The sequence below is a fragment of the Lynx canadensis genome, chromosome A1 (assembly GCF_007474595.2).
Source record: "Lynx canadensis isolate LIC74 chromosome A1, mLynCan4.pri.v2, whole genome shotgun sequence".
NCBI lineage: Eukaryota > Metazoa > Chordata > Mammalia > Carnivora > Felidae > Lynx > Lynx canadensis.
This window is the reverse complement of record NC_044303.2, coordinates 144,963,321-144,977,932: the sequence shown is the minus strand read 5'-3', so window position 1 is coordinate 144,977,932 and position 14,612 is coordinate 144,963,321. Positions and strand designations below refer to the sequence as shown.

Here is a 14,612-nt window from a genome sequence, read left to right as displayed (position 1 = left end):
TGGTGTTGGATAATAGTTGTTAGGTACTAATAACAAAAGGTATAGATAGGTACTTTTTCTATAAAGGGCCAGACAGTAAATCTTTTAGGCTTTACAAGCCATATCTCTATCGCAACTATTCAAATCTGCCATTTTAAAAGCATGAAAGCAGCCAGACAATATATAAACAAATGAGCATGGCTGTGTTCCAATAAAACTTTATTAACAGGAAGCAGGCTGTGGGCCATGGTTTGCTGACTCTTGGTATAGAGCAAGATAAAATAGGATTTAGCAAATATTCTATCAATATACTGCAATGATTTAATAAGATTTTTGTAGCTCAGTAGTCATCAACTAGTAATTTTTTCTAGGTTATGATTTTAATTGCACTTCTTTATGGAAATGGACACTTAAATTTCTATTTTTTGGATTCGATTAACAACAAAGTACATGCCAGGCTTAGCAACTGTACATTACCTCACTATGCAATTGTGACAATCTGGGTTTTATGATACTGGATATGGGAAAGCCATAATTAAATTAATCTCAATCCCTCTTAAGTGCATGGAACATAAATGGAATAGTCACATAAAACCCATACCTTGAGCAGATGCAGCTTTCCTCCTGAACTTCTTGTACAAATTAAAAAGTGTTTTGTAAATAAGAAGCACTGTCTTTCTCCTTCCTTTTTCAAAGACAGTGAACCCAGGCGAACTTTACTAAGTTTCCCCCTCTCAACAGAAGGTACTTGAATAAGAGAACCTGGTGATCACAAAAGTGAAGAATACACAGCAATTAAAATTTTTTCAAGTGAGAGCTATTCTTGATGCAATAAACTCTAGGACCTGTTTCCCAAGATACCAAGGATTTATTTGATGCACCATTGGAAGTAAATCCTCTACACTCTGAGCAGAAGAGAGAATGCATTGTGTTTTAAGGGCCTAACTAATTGTCACTATTTTTTGATTTATTGATTTCAGAGAGAGAAAGAGAGAGGGAGAGAGAGCAAGCAGCAGAGCAGCAGAGAGAGGGAGAGAGAGAATCCCAAGCAGGTTCCACACTGTCTGCCCAGAGCCCAACTCGAGGCTCGATCCCATGGGCTGTGAGATCATGACCTGAGCTCATATCAAGAGTTGGATGCTTAACCAACTGAGCCGCTCAGTCACCCCTAATTCCTACTATTTTTATAAAACATTCCAGACTTGATTATTTACTAATAAATTGTAAAATAAATTTGAAAGAAAGCCAAACTGAATTCAGAGAACAAGGCACTTGTGTCATCTGTCCCTTGGTCATCTTATCTCAATCAATTTAAGAATAACATACATGGGGCGCCTGGATGGCTCAGCCTGTTAAGCGTCTGACTTCAGCTCAGGTCATGATCTCATGGTTCGCAAGTTCGAGGCCAGTGTCATGCTCTGTGCTGACAGCTGAGAGCCTGGAGCCTGCTTGGGATTCTGTGTCTCCCTCTCTCTCTGCCCCTCTCCTGCTTGTGCTCTGTCTCTCTGTCCTTCTCTCTCAAAAACATATAAAAAATATTTAAAAAAATTTTTAAAACAAATTAAAAAAAGAACAAGATATATACTGTATAATTGCATATAGTAATAAAATAACATAGTAAAAAGAAGATAGAATTTATTCTTCCTGAGGCACTGTAGGTAGACAAATAACATAATACAAAATAAAATTTACACTGCATGTATATTATAAAAATAAACAAATTAAACAATTCAATGCAACTTAGTTAATTTTTAAAGGGCAGCTATTTCAGATTATATTTAAATTATGTGTGATAAAAATTTTGTGGGATTTAAATGGAAAAGAACTCATAAAGTCTATACCCAGAGCATTCCCGTGAACAAAACTGTCTTCTATTCAATGTGAGAATCTCTACATAGGTTTTATACAAGTTCATCCTAATAATGACCTCCCCACAAAATAAAATTCCAATCTAAGTTAGACAGCAAACCAAAACAAACACTAGGAAAGATTCTTGTCAATACCTTGACTTCTGAAATAGTGGTATTACTAAGTCAGCGATATTACTACTATTTGTTCAATCTACCACTACTCAAAATGCAGCCTTACAAAGACACATATCAGTCTCATAAGAACCGTTAACTGCATATTCAACCCTTAAATATTAACAGGGGTCAGCACTAAAAAATGAGATTGCAGGCAACCTCATTTCCTCTTCATACATTTTCTGCGTTTCCTGATTTTTTTTTAATGGTCACAGATTCCTTTGATAAGTGGGGAAAGCCCCACTAAAGTTGTTCGTATACGTAAAATGGTAAAACTATGACTGTGGGTCACAAAATGTTCACGTTAGCATATGACTACTCCAAACAGCATCTACTTTTTAACAGAGCTGAAGGTGGGGAGGTGGGTAGATGAGGAGCAAGCCTCTGTGTGCAGATTCCATCTCCTCAGGTGAGTGTTTAGGTGGGACTGCTAGACAGAGGCAAAGTAGGCAGCTATTTGGGGGCCTAAAGAACAGCATGGAAGTAGTCCTGGGGAAGGCTGTGGGCCCTGGGCACAAAGGGTAGGAGAAGGCTTGACTCCACCGAAGGGAACGGGCAAGGGGAGAGCGAAGGAAGGAGGTGAGGCAGGTGGAAGCAAGCTGTCAGAGAGCGCGGGCAGCAAGTAATTAAATTTGAAGAGCAGAGGAGGGGTGGGGAGAGCAAAAGGCAGACTGCCTAGATGAGTAAATGAGTAACAGCAGAAGGACTGCACTCATGGGGCTCACGGGGCAGAATCAAAGCCAGAGGAGCTCTTTCGGAGGACCTGGTTCGCCCCTGATTTCATAGAAGGGAAAACTGAGGCCTGAGGGGCTGAGCAGCCATCACCTGAGTGAGCCACGCTGCCAAGAGATGGCAGTGGATTCAGCAACATGAACAATGACACCTGGAAAGGGATCGGATAGGAAAAGACAGTCTGTTGTAGCTTTGCCATGGGGGGTCGTGAGATCAGCTAGGGCAGAGTGAAAGACTGGAGCTGAAGACAAATAAATGTCCTGGTGGATAAACAGGTTCAGGAGTCATTTTCAGAAAGGTTATAACCAAGTTTATGAAGATTCAATATAATGTGTCATTAAGTGCTTCTAGCATTTAATGATTTTGCAGATCAGAAATTACAGAATACATGTTTGCTCATATATTAGTAATACTGTGGATTAAAACTTTGAGGTAAAAAAATAAACATTTCCTTGTCAACGATACACTAATATGTTTAATCGATAACCGTTCATCCTGTATATTCAGTCTATACAGAAGTCTATATGTCAGAATTAAAAGTGAGGGATTTCAACACTATTCGGTTTATAAAATAATCATATTGGGAAAAACATGTTAAGTAGACTTTTTTATATTTCATTTTATGTTTGACCTGGTGTTTCAATACAACTCTAAGACTTGAAGATTCCTCTCTAGTTAGTAAAAATTAAAGGAATAGTTTGTATTAGTAATTCCTCAATATCAGACCATTGCTATGACACAGTTCCTTGTGTCTCTCTCAGTCAACCTAATAATTGGGATCAATTTACAACAAAACTTGTGTTATTTCAATCACTAAAGTCCCAAAGAATGGCACTCAGGACTAATGCCCTTATTCTTCATTCCACCCAGTGTGAAAAGGAATGATGAGCAACTTCCAGGTTACTGGGTTAGGCATTTGAGAAAGTACAAATATTTGTGGACCCCATGTTACAACTCCAAAGAACACTGCTACCCCAAAAGGACATGACTGTGAGTCGGGGAATAGTTAAGGTATCACAGAGGTCCGAGACTCATTCTGAATGCATTTCACTCTGAATTCAGTAACCTTCACTTAATTATCCTGGTTCACATTTCCACAAGACATTGGCTATGTATAATGGGTTTTCGGCAAAATGTCAATTTAGAGTGCCTCATCTTCTACTAAATGTTCATATATATTTCATGTTATTGAAAAACAGAAACTCATTCCAAAATTTAGATCTTGGTTTTTAAATTTATGTCATACTCTCACAGGCACTGGTTTAAATGCTTTTGTGGGTATCAGCTCATTAAATTTTCACCACGACCCTAAAATCTAGGTGCTATTAACTCCAACTTAAGGAGAGGAAACTGAGACAAAGGAAAGTTAAATAAATTGCTCAATATCCTACAGCAAGGAGATGGTGGAGGCAGAATTTGACCTCCAGCGACATGGCTATACTGTCTTCCTATTACTGTTTCAGACTCTTACACTTTAGTTCAACAAACTTTGAGTAGATTTTGGAACATAAATGACATTATCAGACTACATGGCGATACAGTCCTTTGCATCCTGCTCATCAACTGTTTAATGATTCGCATCAATTTACAATAAAACTTCTGTTACTTTAATCACTAAATTCCCACAGATTGACATTCAAGATTATCTGATGCCCCTATTCTAAGGAGGCCTTTCCGACATCCTGGGCGACTTATTTTTTCTAGTCCTCAGAATAAACATTCATTTAAGGTTGAAACCACACATATATTTGTGCATATGCACACATGTACACACACAAATACATACACACTGCAACATACCTCATACTATCCCTAAAAGTAAATAACACAAATACTAGCAGACAATTAGAGATAATTTGTAGTCCATTTCATAGGAAATGGAATCCATCAAAGTTTAAAAGAATAAAAAACCCACCTCGATGGGTTTAAAAGTCTGTGAAGGGTATGTAGTAAAAATGATAATAGGAGCAACCAAAGCAAAACAATGGAAACTTCCCAAATTATATGTAATTGGATTACCTTCTACTTTTGGATTAAGGTCTGTTTTTTCAAAGCCAACTTTATTGAATAATTTCTAAACACACTAACAACCAAAAATACAGAAAAATACTGTAAAGGCAAATCATTATATCAACATCAATACAATAATAACATCAGCTGTATTAATAGCTAACAGAAGTGCTTTAAACGTGTGGCAAAGAAAAAGCAATAAATAACATCTGGACATGAATCAAAGGCAGAGGTGGGTCCTGAGTATTTTTCCTCTGGGTGTACTGAAAAAAATGACTTATTCAATATATTCAACCTTCTAGCGTTTTTCATTATAGATGTTTTTTTCAAACTTAGATAAGAGCAGTCTCAGTTTATAGAAATAAATTACGATGTATCATACTTTTCAATCAAAAGCCCTTTCAGAAATAGAATACTAGTTACAGAAACATTTATTTGCATTCTCGCATATTATAAAGCTCCAGTCAATTAGTATTTTTTCAGTGAATTCCAAATGCAAGAAAAATACAAAATAAGACATCTAACAATCAAAACTGCAATTCAACAAGTAATTCAATTTAATCCAATGCCCATATTTCAGGTATCTATAATGGAAAACAACAGATAAGGCAGGAGAGAATTCGTAAACACTGCCCTTCAGAGTTACAATTACTGGCAGAGACAGGCGTGCAAACATGTACCTACAATACACAAGAGGACGAAATACATGCATCGGGAGCAAGGGGCACGAAACCAGGAGGAAGGTAAATCCATTCTAACTGGAGGGAAGGGGAGAGAAAGATGAGGGAACATTGTAAAAGGCTCTCTAGAGGTGTCTGACCTGAGCCTGGAAGGCCAAGCAGACCTTCGATAGGCACAGAAGGGATGGAAAAGGGCATTCCCAGGCCCCAGGCTGGGGAAAGCACACGTGAAGGCACACAGGCAGGCAAGTGCCAGAAAGGCAGAAAGCCAATATGGGAACACAGTCTCTGCGGAGGAATACAGGGGGGAATTAGGCAGGCCTGATGTTGTTAGCATTATATTCCACTATATTTAAAGGAAAATTAGTATCAGAAGCCAAAAACTGAGAAAAGTTATCATTTCCTAAAATAAACTTCCAAACTTTAACATATGTGTACTTTCTCTCTTTATAAATAAATAATGGAAAATAGAACAGCACGTGTTAAACTTTTTTAAGTATTCTGTGCAAAAATTTATGTGCACAGCACAAGTAACGTCTTATTTGATGAGGTAAAAAAAAAAAAATTTTAAGCAGCACATTTTGGCAGGCAACGGAAATGCAAATATCTTCAAATGTTATTGGCACATTCTGAACAAAAACTACATTAAAGGTTAATCCTAGTTCCAAAATCTATGTGTCACTGCTCACCAAGTTCAAAATCATAAATGTGTGCAATGCATTGTCTCAAATCAATTCCGTGGGGCATGGTCCCTTCCCTCAGAACACTTAAGCACTTAAAAAAAGAATTCTGGATGAGGTTTACTCCTTGCACTCTGCAATGAGGGCCCTGGAGGGAGGGACACTGTTAGGCTGTTGCTTCTCCAAAGTTTCTGGCACAAATATCTTCAACACTTCAAAAGCTTAAAATACTGGGTGATGCTCGGAAAGCACACATCCCACAAACAAGATACATGCACCATTACCAAAGCGTGTCAGGGGTCAACAGACATTTCGTTTGGCAACTGGAGATGCCAACTGAATCAAATCATATCATGGGGGGCTGATCCAGAAGTGCTGATGAAGAATGGGAACAAGAGACAGCTGTTTTCACTTCGGACATTGTCCCCACCACTATGTGAAAGGGCTTTGAGCAATGCAAGTTTCTCTTGGGCCTTTGCCTGTATATCGTCGCCACCTGGCACTGCCACTCTCATCGGCCAGACCGATCTGTCCTCCTTGGAGCTGTAGAGAATGTCTGGTCCACTGAGGAGGAGAGTCCAGTCAGAATGTAACTTACTGTCCCACTCGTGCTTTACTATTATTGTGTTGCTGTTTTTCATGGCCCCTGAAAAGAAACAGCACAAAGGTGGGCCTCAACCACAGCCTCGGTCAAGGCCACGGAGGTGTCCTGCATGAACGGTATCAATCACACAGCTACATCAAACCTGCTCCAAAATGGTTTCCGGGATCTGGCAATGATAATGCGTAAGTCGCAGAGATGACTAAGACAGTGGGTCTACCAAACAAGGACTTACCTTGGCGGATAAAAGTTTGGCTGGTGTCCAGCAAAATATCACAACCCTCTACGATCATTCTTTCTATGGCAAGGTTCTTCCTTATGTTTTCAGTGTCACTCACTTCATCATGCATTATCCTATAGACACAGCACAGACAGATCACAGTAAGAGATATTTTCTGTAGCCCTAGCAGGTATGCAAAGAAGAGCTCCCTCTGGGAAGTTCAGTTTTGACTTGCATCAGTATAAAAGAGACTGTGGGGAGAGCAGACTTCCAGGCCTCAACAAGCCATGACCCAAACCAAAGCCAGTGTACGTGATTCTAAATGACAAGCGGGTCACAAACCAATGAATACCCTGGGGAATGCAACAGGAAAGCAAAGTATTATTTTATGAACAGCAACCTTCATTGAAATTAGGATGCCATTTGTTAGAGGTAGAGCAAATTAGAGGACTTTATACCATTTATTCCATATAAGCTAAAGGAACACAGATGTAAATAATTCCTTGAAACACTGAAAAGTCACTGAAAAATGCAAAATATACATTCTCTAGCTTCTTGCCAAATATGAACACAAGGATTCCAATAAAGGTCGTTTTCCTATTATCCTGAAAGAAACATAAACCCAAATACAGCTATAATCTCAATTATATAAATTCACATGCTATAAAAACATTTTCAACAATATATATTTTTCTTGGTTAAAATTAACATGTATTCTGATTCAGTACCATCTGAAGACCTAGCATTTAATATTCAGGTGAATCTGAGAAGCTGGTCTGTGTCTTGCTTCTTGTTGCCTGGACATATATATTAGGTTTCCACAGAGACTAACTTGCTGCTTTCTCTAATCAAGCATTTATTATGAGTTCTCCACATACCTGGACAGTTCCTCTAGTTTTGACTTAGCAAACTCCAGACTTTTCCTTTCCACATGCTCATGGGGTGTATGAGCTAGGAGTTCGTGAAGTGTGATGATATACCTGGGGATCTAAATGCAAAGGCCAGCATGAGCAAGAGGTCAGGATGAACAACACTGGAACACTCTCTACTGTGCCATCATCATGTCTGAGAAACTCATCTCTACCTTTACAGTTTTGAAACAAAGTATACTTCAAACCACACACACACACACACACACACACACACACACAAACACACTTCACCAAGAGCACAAAAAAAGAGTAACAAAATATTATGTTCCAGAGAAACAATTGTTTCTTTAGGTTTTTTAATATAATCATATATTTCTTAATCACAAATTTTGAAAATTGGTTCATGGGGAAACATACAGCTATAATCAAATCACAAGAATCTGTATTTTAGGTATATTTGTTCACAATTTTTTTTAAATTCGGAATCCTACTGCAATATTCTGTTTAAGAATTAAAACTTGGGAGAAGAGGATATGTTCACCTTTATTACATTATCATCCTACTTTACCTTAATTCATTCTTCTAGCAGTAAAAAGTATTGTTTAATTAGATTATCTACTTGTAGTTTTGCTTATAAACTATCTGAATTCTGTCAAAGGCAGAAACTCCACCAGGCCTATGAAGATGTTAATATAACATAGTAGAGTTTTAGTTAAAGTTATAGTGATTCTACATATTTATTTATTTTAATTTTTATTTATTTTTGAGATCAGAGAGAGACAGAGCACGAGTGGGGGAAGGGTAGAGAGACAGGGAAACACAGAATCTGAAGCAGGCTCCAGCTGTCAGCTGTCCAGAACCCAAAGCAGGCTGAGCTGTCAGCACAGAGCCCGAAGCGGGGCTCGAACCCACGAACCATGAGATCATGACCTGAGCCGAAGTCATATGCCTAACTGACTCAACCACCTAGGTACCCCTCTACATATTTGTTTTTTACTGGCTTACAAACTAAAATCTTTTAGAAAGCTGGGGTAGTGGGCTTAATTATAATACCCACACACATGAACAACAGGCACCATAACCCCACCTGCTATGGGTCAGATTGGAGCTCAAGGTTTGCACGTACACCTAAACCTCCAGCAACAAAAGGGGAATTTGCCCATTTTACACAGATAAGGAAACAAAGTGTGAAGAGGTCTGGTAACTTGCCCAAGGTGGTGTCACAGCAAATGACGGAGCCAGCCATGATCATGGTGGCTCTGACCAATGCAGGAACCCACGGGGTCTCTTCTCTGGGGCCTGAGGTCTCACTAGGCCCTTGAAAGGCCTTCTAAGAATGAAGAAAGTGAAAGAGCCTCCCAGGGTACTATGGCTAGCTCCTTCCGTCCAGTCCTGAGGTGCTGGCAGCTCTGCCCACGGATCTGCTGTTGCTCTTGTGCAGGTGGTGGCCTTCATCGGTTACTTACTGATGTTTACTGAGGGCCCATGTTTAGGCATGAGCACAAAGGGCAGTGCCACAGCACACACACGGCTCTGCAGCTGATATTCTGGGATCAGGTCCTAAGGAATGTCATCATATTAAGGTTTTGGAAGTTCAGACAGACTCCTGATAGGAGGGAGACCCCTCCCCTGTAAGACACATGGAGGGCACTTTCTGCCTCTCCATTCCATAAACTTCTCCTGGTAAAGGCTCTTGGGATACATACACTTTCAAATATCCCTTCTGCACAGTGCCAAGATGGATAACAGTTTGCCTCTAAGTCAGTAGTTCTATAAGAAAATCAAGGCAATCAACAGCTAATGTACTAAATTTTTCATAACAAAGAAGGTAGGAGTGGGAGAGCCTGACGCTTATAATGCATGCACTGAAAACCCACAAAACTAAGTTTAGTCAATAGCTTCAGGATCCTCCCCCATTAATTAAATCTATTTTAGAGAGCTCCTTGGCTAAGGTTCAAGTAGATAGATCTGAAATTCAGAAGCCGGTCCTTTCTACTTTCTGGTATAGGAACAAACAAGCCTGAAGCTGCCAAAAAGCAGGGAAAGGACATTCTGCAGAGAAGTGGATGGCTCTCCAAAGAGCTCGTGTGTATATTCAAGAGCTGATTATAAATCTGTTCCCCCCAAACCCAAGAATCACAGTAAGTACTGTCTAGATGAATCATAATGCTCTTCTCAACTATGGAACAATACTTGTCACTTTATAGACATTAATTAGCCTGCTTGCCAATTACAGTAAATAGGTGGCTAGAGCCGCAAAAGGCTACTTTCTGGAGAACATCTAACAGCACTGTTCTTATCAGGGGCAGATTTCATGATTGGCTTACCTATGGACTTATGAGCAGCTGAAGCCAATTTAAACAGTACCAGTCGAGCCACTGCCTTTGCTAATTAAAAATTACATTAATGACTACATTAGTTTCCATAACAAATTTCTTGGCAACACTTGGACTACTTGTCTGATGGTTAAATTGAGGATAAATTAACTGCATCATCCAAATTCAACAATTCCTCTATGTTTCCATAGCTCAACATAGAATATCAACAGCAGCAAATGACTTACTTGACAAAGAGCCCAGTAAAAGGTCTACACATAAATAGGCTAAAAGCTCCAATCACCTCTCCTCCTCTGTGCCTAACCCCTGCCCCCATATCTAGACTCAAGAAAAAGTCTGGTCAGAGGTCCCTTGGTAGCATGAACTAGCATGCAGAGGGAAGTAGAAACAGCTAGACCCTCCAAGGAAGCAAATGTTTTCATGACTATTTCACCTCATTTGTGAAAGAACCAAGAGGGAACAAGAGGGATAGAATGAACCCAGTAAGAGAAAACCTCCAAGCTTCTAGAAAGTGCAATTTCCCCCTCAGTGGTCCATAGGGTCACTCCTAGGGAGAAGGCAGAAGGAAGAGACACCAAGCAAACAAGACAAAGAAGAGGCACCAAGGAGAATGAGGCTCTTAGGTAGCACACTCTGATAGCTTCCTCTCTTGATCTATCCAGAATAGTGATAGGGCAGCAAATAGATTAAGAGCTGTTCTTTCAGTTTACACATCTTGCAGTTTGGACCAATTCTGGCTAAATTCTTCAACTTTGAGGCTTCTCCTAGAAAAATGGCTCTCCTAAGCTGAGACCTTTGGTTACCCTGGTCTGGAAGAAGCCAGAGACCTCAACATTTGACCAGGGTTTCGGCTAAATTGTAGGGTTTCGGGCCACCACAGTCTCAGGATGCGGGTTCCTAGACAAACACCAGGCTCGTTGCACCACCATCGTGTGATCCCCCCAGGATCACAGCCAGATAGCTAGAGCTCTGGGAGACAACTGGAGATCAGGTCCTCAATTTTAAGAGTAAGAAACAGAGATTTAGATTGGTTCAATTATTTTCCTCAATGCTATGACTGAAGAGTGAGCAAGACATCCAGGTCTCCTCAAGATTCGTAGTCCGATGGTCCTTTCCTCACATTGTAGGAATTCCTTGGGGTCAATCAAAATGCCAAGCCATTCTTATTGGGCTTAAACTCCAGGGAAAAGGAGAGAGGGTGACAGAAGTGCATCTCAGCATTTTCAAGAAATCCAAAGGGCTTTCCAAGGCCCTCCATTCGACTGTGTTTGGACACCTCCCCTACAGATCAAGTGCGGTTCTGTCTGTTGCTTTAAAACCCTGAGAAAGTGACACCAAAGGGAAATTAAATAGCCCGTGGGAAGGCATTAGTGCACTGTCAGAAAGGGAGCTAGGTGCCTCCCAGAATGTTCCATGTGTCTTTCACAACCATTTCTTTGAATATTCACCTGAAATCGAGTTGCTGAAAAGACACAGTTTAGGGATTGTAATCATAATCTGGAGGTAACTGCCAAAGACACAAACAGAATCTCAGAACACTGCATTATATAAAACTTGTTTCACTATAAATAAAAGCTTAAATTATAATTTTTATAAGGTTAAAAAAAGCAACTTTTTGTTTTTGCTTTGAAGTTTTTCTTGGAAAATATTTCTTCAGAGAGGCAAAAAGTTCAAACAATTCAGTTCCATGAAAAAAAACACAATACCATTATAAAGTTTCACTATATTTAAGTTGTTTCAAATACATCCTTTTGGTTTTTAAAAAATCTTGCTAAACCTCTGTGGTGACTTCCATGATTTCAAAAAGGATTCACAAACTTTAGGACAAACAATTATGAACCAGAGCAACATTTCTTTCTCAGGCTACAAAATGGTCAGCCAGGGTCAGCAATGCCTGTGCAGGGGGGCAAAACTCTCTGCAGAAGCCCTAACACACATGATTAGGAGAATCGGTTTACCACATGACAATCTGGAGGCCTGGCCAGAAGCCCCATAAATTCCACAATAAGAACACTCAATGCCTTTCCAAAAGAGCAGAATCGACACTTTTCAAAGGAACAGGAGATTCAATTCACATTTGGGCCTCCTCTGTTCTCACTCAAGGACTCTTAACGGTAAAGCTCTAGGTACAGGTAAGAACACAAGTATGCTTGATCCCTCCGGGTGCTCTAACACCCAAAAGTAAATGTCATGACAAGCCCCAGCCTCAATTCAGCAACCTGACTAGGGGCCAAGACTCCCCAGGTCCAGCCAGTGTCTCCAGACCCTATATTTTCATAGCCTCTGTGACCCAGGATGTCCTCCTTTTGGTATCCGGAGCTCCAGACAAACTCAAGACCAACTTCAACAGCAATTGTAACAGGGAGGGGAGGATGGGAAGGAAAACAAAGACTTTCCCAGCAGTCACTCCACCCCTCAGGAGCCTTTTATGCCACCAGCATATACTGGAACGTTTGCACAGCATCCTATTTCTGTAAACCTGATAATATTTTTAAACATGCTGGAGGAGGAGACTCCATGGAAGAAGTCTGTGTGGAATCTTTCTGTAAAGAGAAAACTGTGCTACTTTTCAAAAACCATTCCTGATTTAATTGCTTCAAAAATGCCTGGTTTAAAAAAAAAAATGCCTGCTTTTCTCCCATATGCTACACAGAGGGAAAATGTGTGGCATAAATTTGTTTCTCTCAGGGTCAAGCTCAGGACAGTTGATGCACATTTGCCATAATTCCACATGGGGCATACTTAAACTTGTCACTCTGGTCACCCTATGTTTCAGTACCACCAAACTGGAACCGATGACTTATAAAATGCATCCCAGATGACTTACCTGGAACATTGGATAGGTCAAGAATGTTTCCAGCATCCTCCCCTCACACGCGGGGTTGGCTTCGTACTGTTTTAAGAGTTTGTCGAAATCTCGGTTTTGCTTACAATTGGCAAGCACTTGGAGGCTGTACTGGTGATTACGCACAAATTCTTGATAAATGTTCAACATGGGGAGCAAAATATCAAACAGATCAGCTGGAAAAAAGAAGTAAACATGGCAGTTTTTCTTGGTCCTTGGTAAGTTATCTAAGGTACAAGGAGAGACTGTGTTCACTCAGTGGAAATGGCACAGAGTAGCTCCCAGCATCATGTGTCACACGTGCACAGGGCCCCCTTCCAGATGCTTGAATGACTGATTTGGTAGAATGCACGGGGGCAGGGGGAGGGGGTGCACAGAGCCCAACTCTAGCCCCAAATGAACAATGACAGGCCAGGAGAAAGGGCTGAGAGGGCAATAAAACAGATTCCCAGTGCCTAAGGAAGCTCTCAGGTCAAGAGGGAAATTCAGACAGGTTAGGCTGACTAATGTTGAAGTTATTTTGCTTTAATTGTAGACATATTAAGAGAAAATCTTTTATCTCTAAAGCATGCACTTACCTAAAATTAAGGTAGGCCAGTTTGCTATCCTTGCCTTCAGTCCTTGATGAAATATTTCATGAAGAAACATAATTGTTTCACTATAAAAAATTGAAAAATAATATAATCTAGTCACTTCTTTGTCAAAGAAGTCCACTGAGTCCTTAAAGCCTTAATAAATACATGATTTGCATGCCTCCCAGGGCCTCCAAATTGTATACACAATAATAACATGGATTATACTAGCCCTCATAAACCAATTTGTCTTTCAAACGATCTCGAAAATTCTGAGCTAGGCTTCAACTACTGGAAGACAGTAAACAGCAAATCATTGGCATATAACCCTCTTCATTATGTTTGATAGCAACATCTTTCTACTGTTAGGATTTAACACTACAACTGATAATCAAAAAATTAGTTATGATCCTTTTTCTCTTCAGTTTGATTCTAGATGATAACTAAGGGAAAAGACTCCCTCTTTCACTAAAATGAGTTTTGACAGGAAAGAGGGGAAAAGAATCCACAGCAAAGATTTGGCAGAACTCTACCATAACCGCTCCTAAGACGCCCAAGATGGAAATGTAAAAGAATCCTCTGAAAAGGACTAAACCTACACAGAGATGCTATAAGGAGAACTATGCATAGGGATCCAAATCTCTACAAGGTTCAAGAAGAGCAGTTACCAAAGTAACTTTTGCTTTCTCCTCATTACAATTAATTCATTGGATTGAGCCTCTAAAGCCTTTTCTTAACTAGCACATCCTACACAATCAAATACATAATTATTCATGTAAGTGAGATATTCTGGTTTGTTGTAAGTCAAATTCAATTACAATAAACATCAATGGGAAATCCTTAACTTTTTCCAAATGGTCCATGAAACAAAATACATATGGCTTGAAGATGATAATTTGTTTTTCATTTATAGCAATTTTAACTAAGCAGTGTTTGTTGTTCAAGGATTTCAACCAAATCTAGTTTGGCAGATATTGGGGGTTTTTTTGTATTTTTTTATTTTTTAACATTTTTATTTATTTTTGAGAGACAGAAAGAGATGGAACACTAGTGGAGTAAGG

At 39.7% G+C, this 14,612-nt stretch overlaps 1 protein-coding gene across 2 annotated transcripts in view; it reads right to left on the bottom strand.

Moving 5' to 3' along the window:
* Positions 1–14,612, bottom strand: part of RASGRF2 (Ras protein specific guanine nucleotide releasing factor 2) — a 240,783-nt gene that overhangs the window by 123,028 nt on the left and 103,143 nt on the right. For both annotated transcript variants that reach the window (XM_030323851.1, XM_030323860.1), the window contains exons 6-10: positions 13,558–13,637; positions 12,962–13,155; positions 7,805–7,914; positions 6,942–7,060; positions 581–741 (exon numbers count right to left, since the gene is read on the bottom strand). In XM_030323851.1, coding sequence (XP_030179711.1) covers positions 581–741; positions 6,942–7,060; positions 7,805–7,914; positions 12,962–13,155; positions 13,558–13,637 — 664 coding nt within the window. The remainder of the gene's footprint in view (positions 1–580; positions 742–6,941; positions 7,061–7,804; positions 7,915–12,961; positions 13,156–13,557; positions 13,638–14,612) is intronic.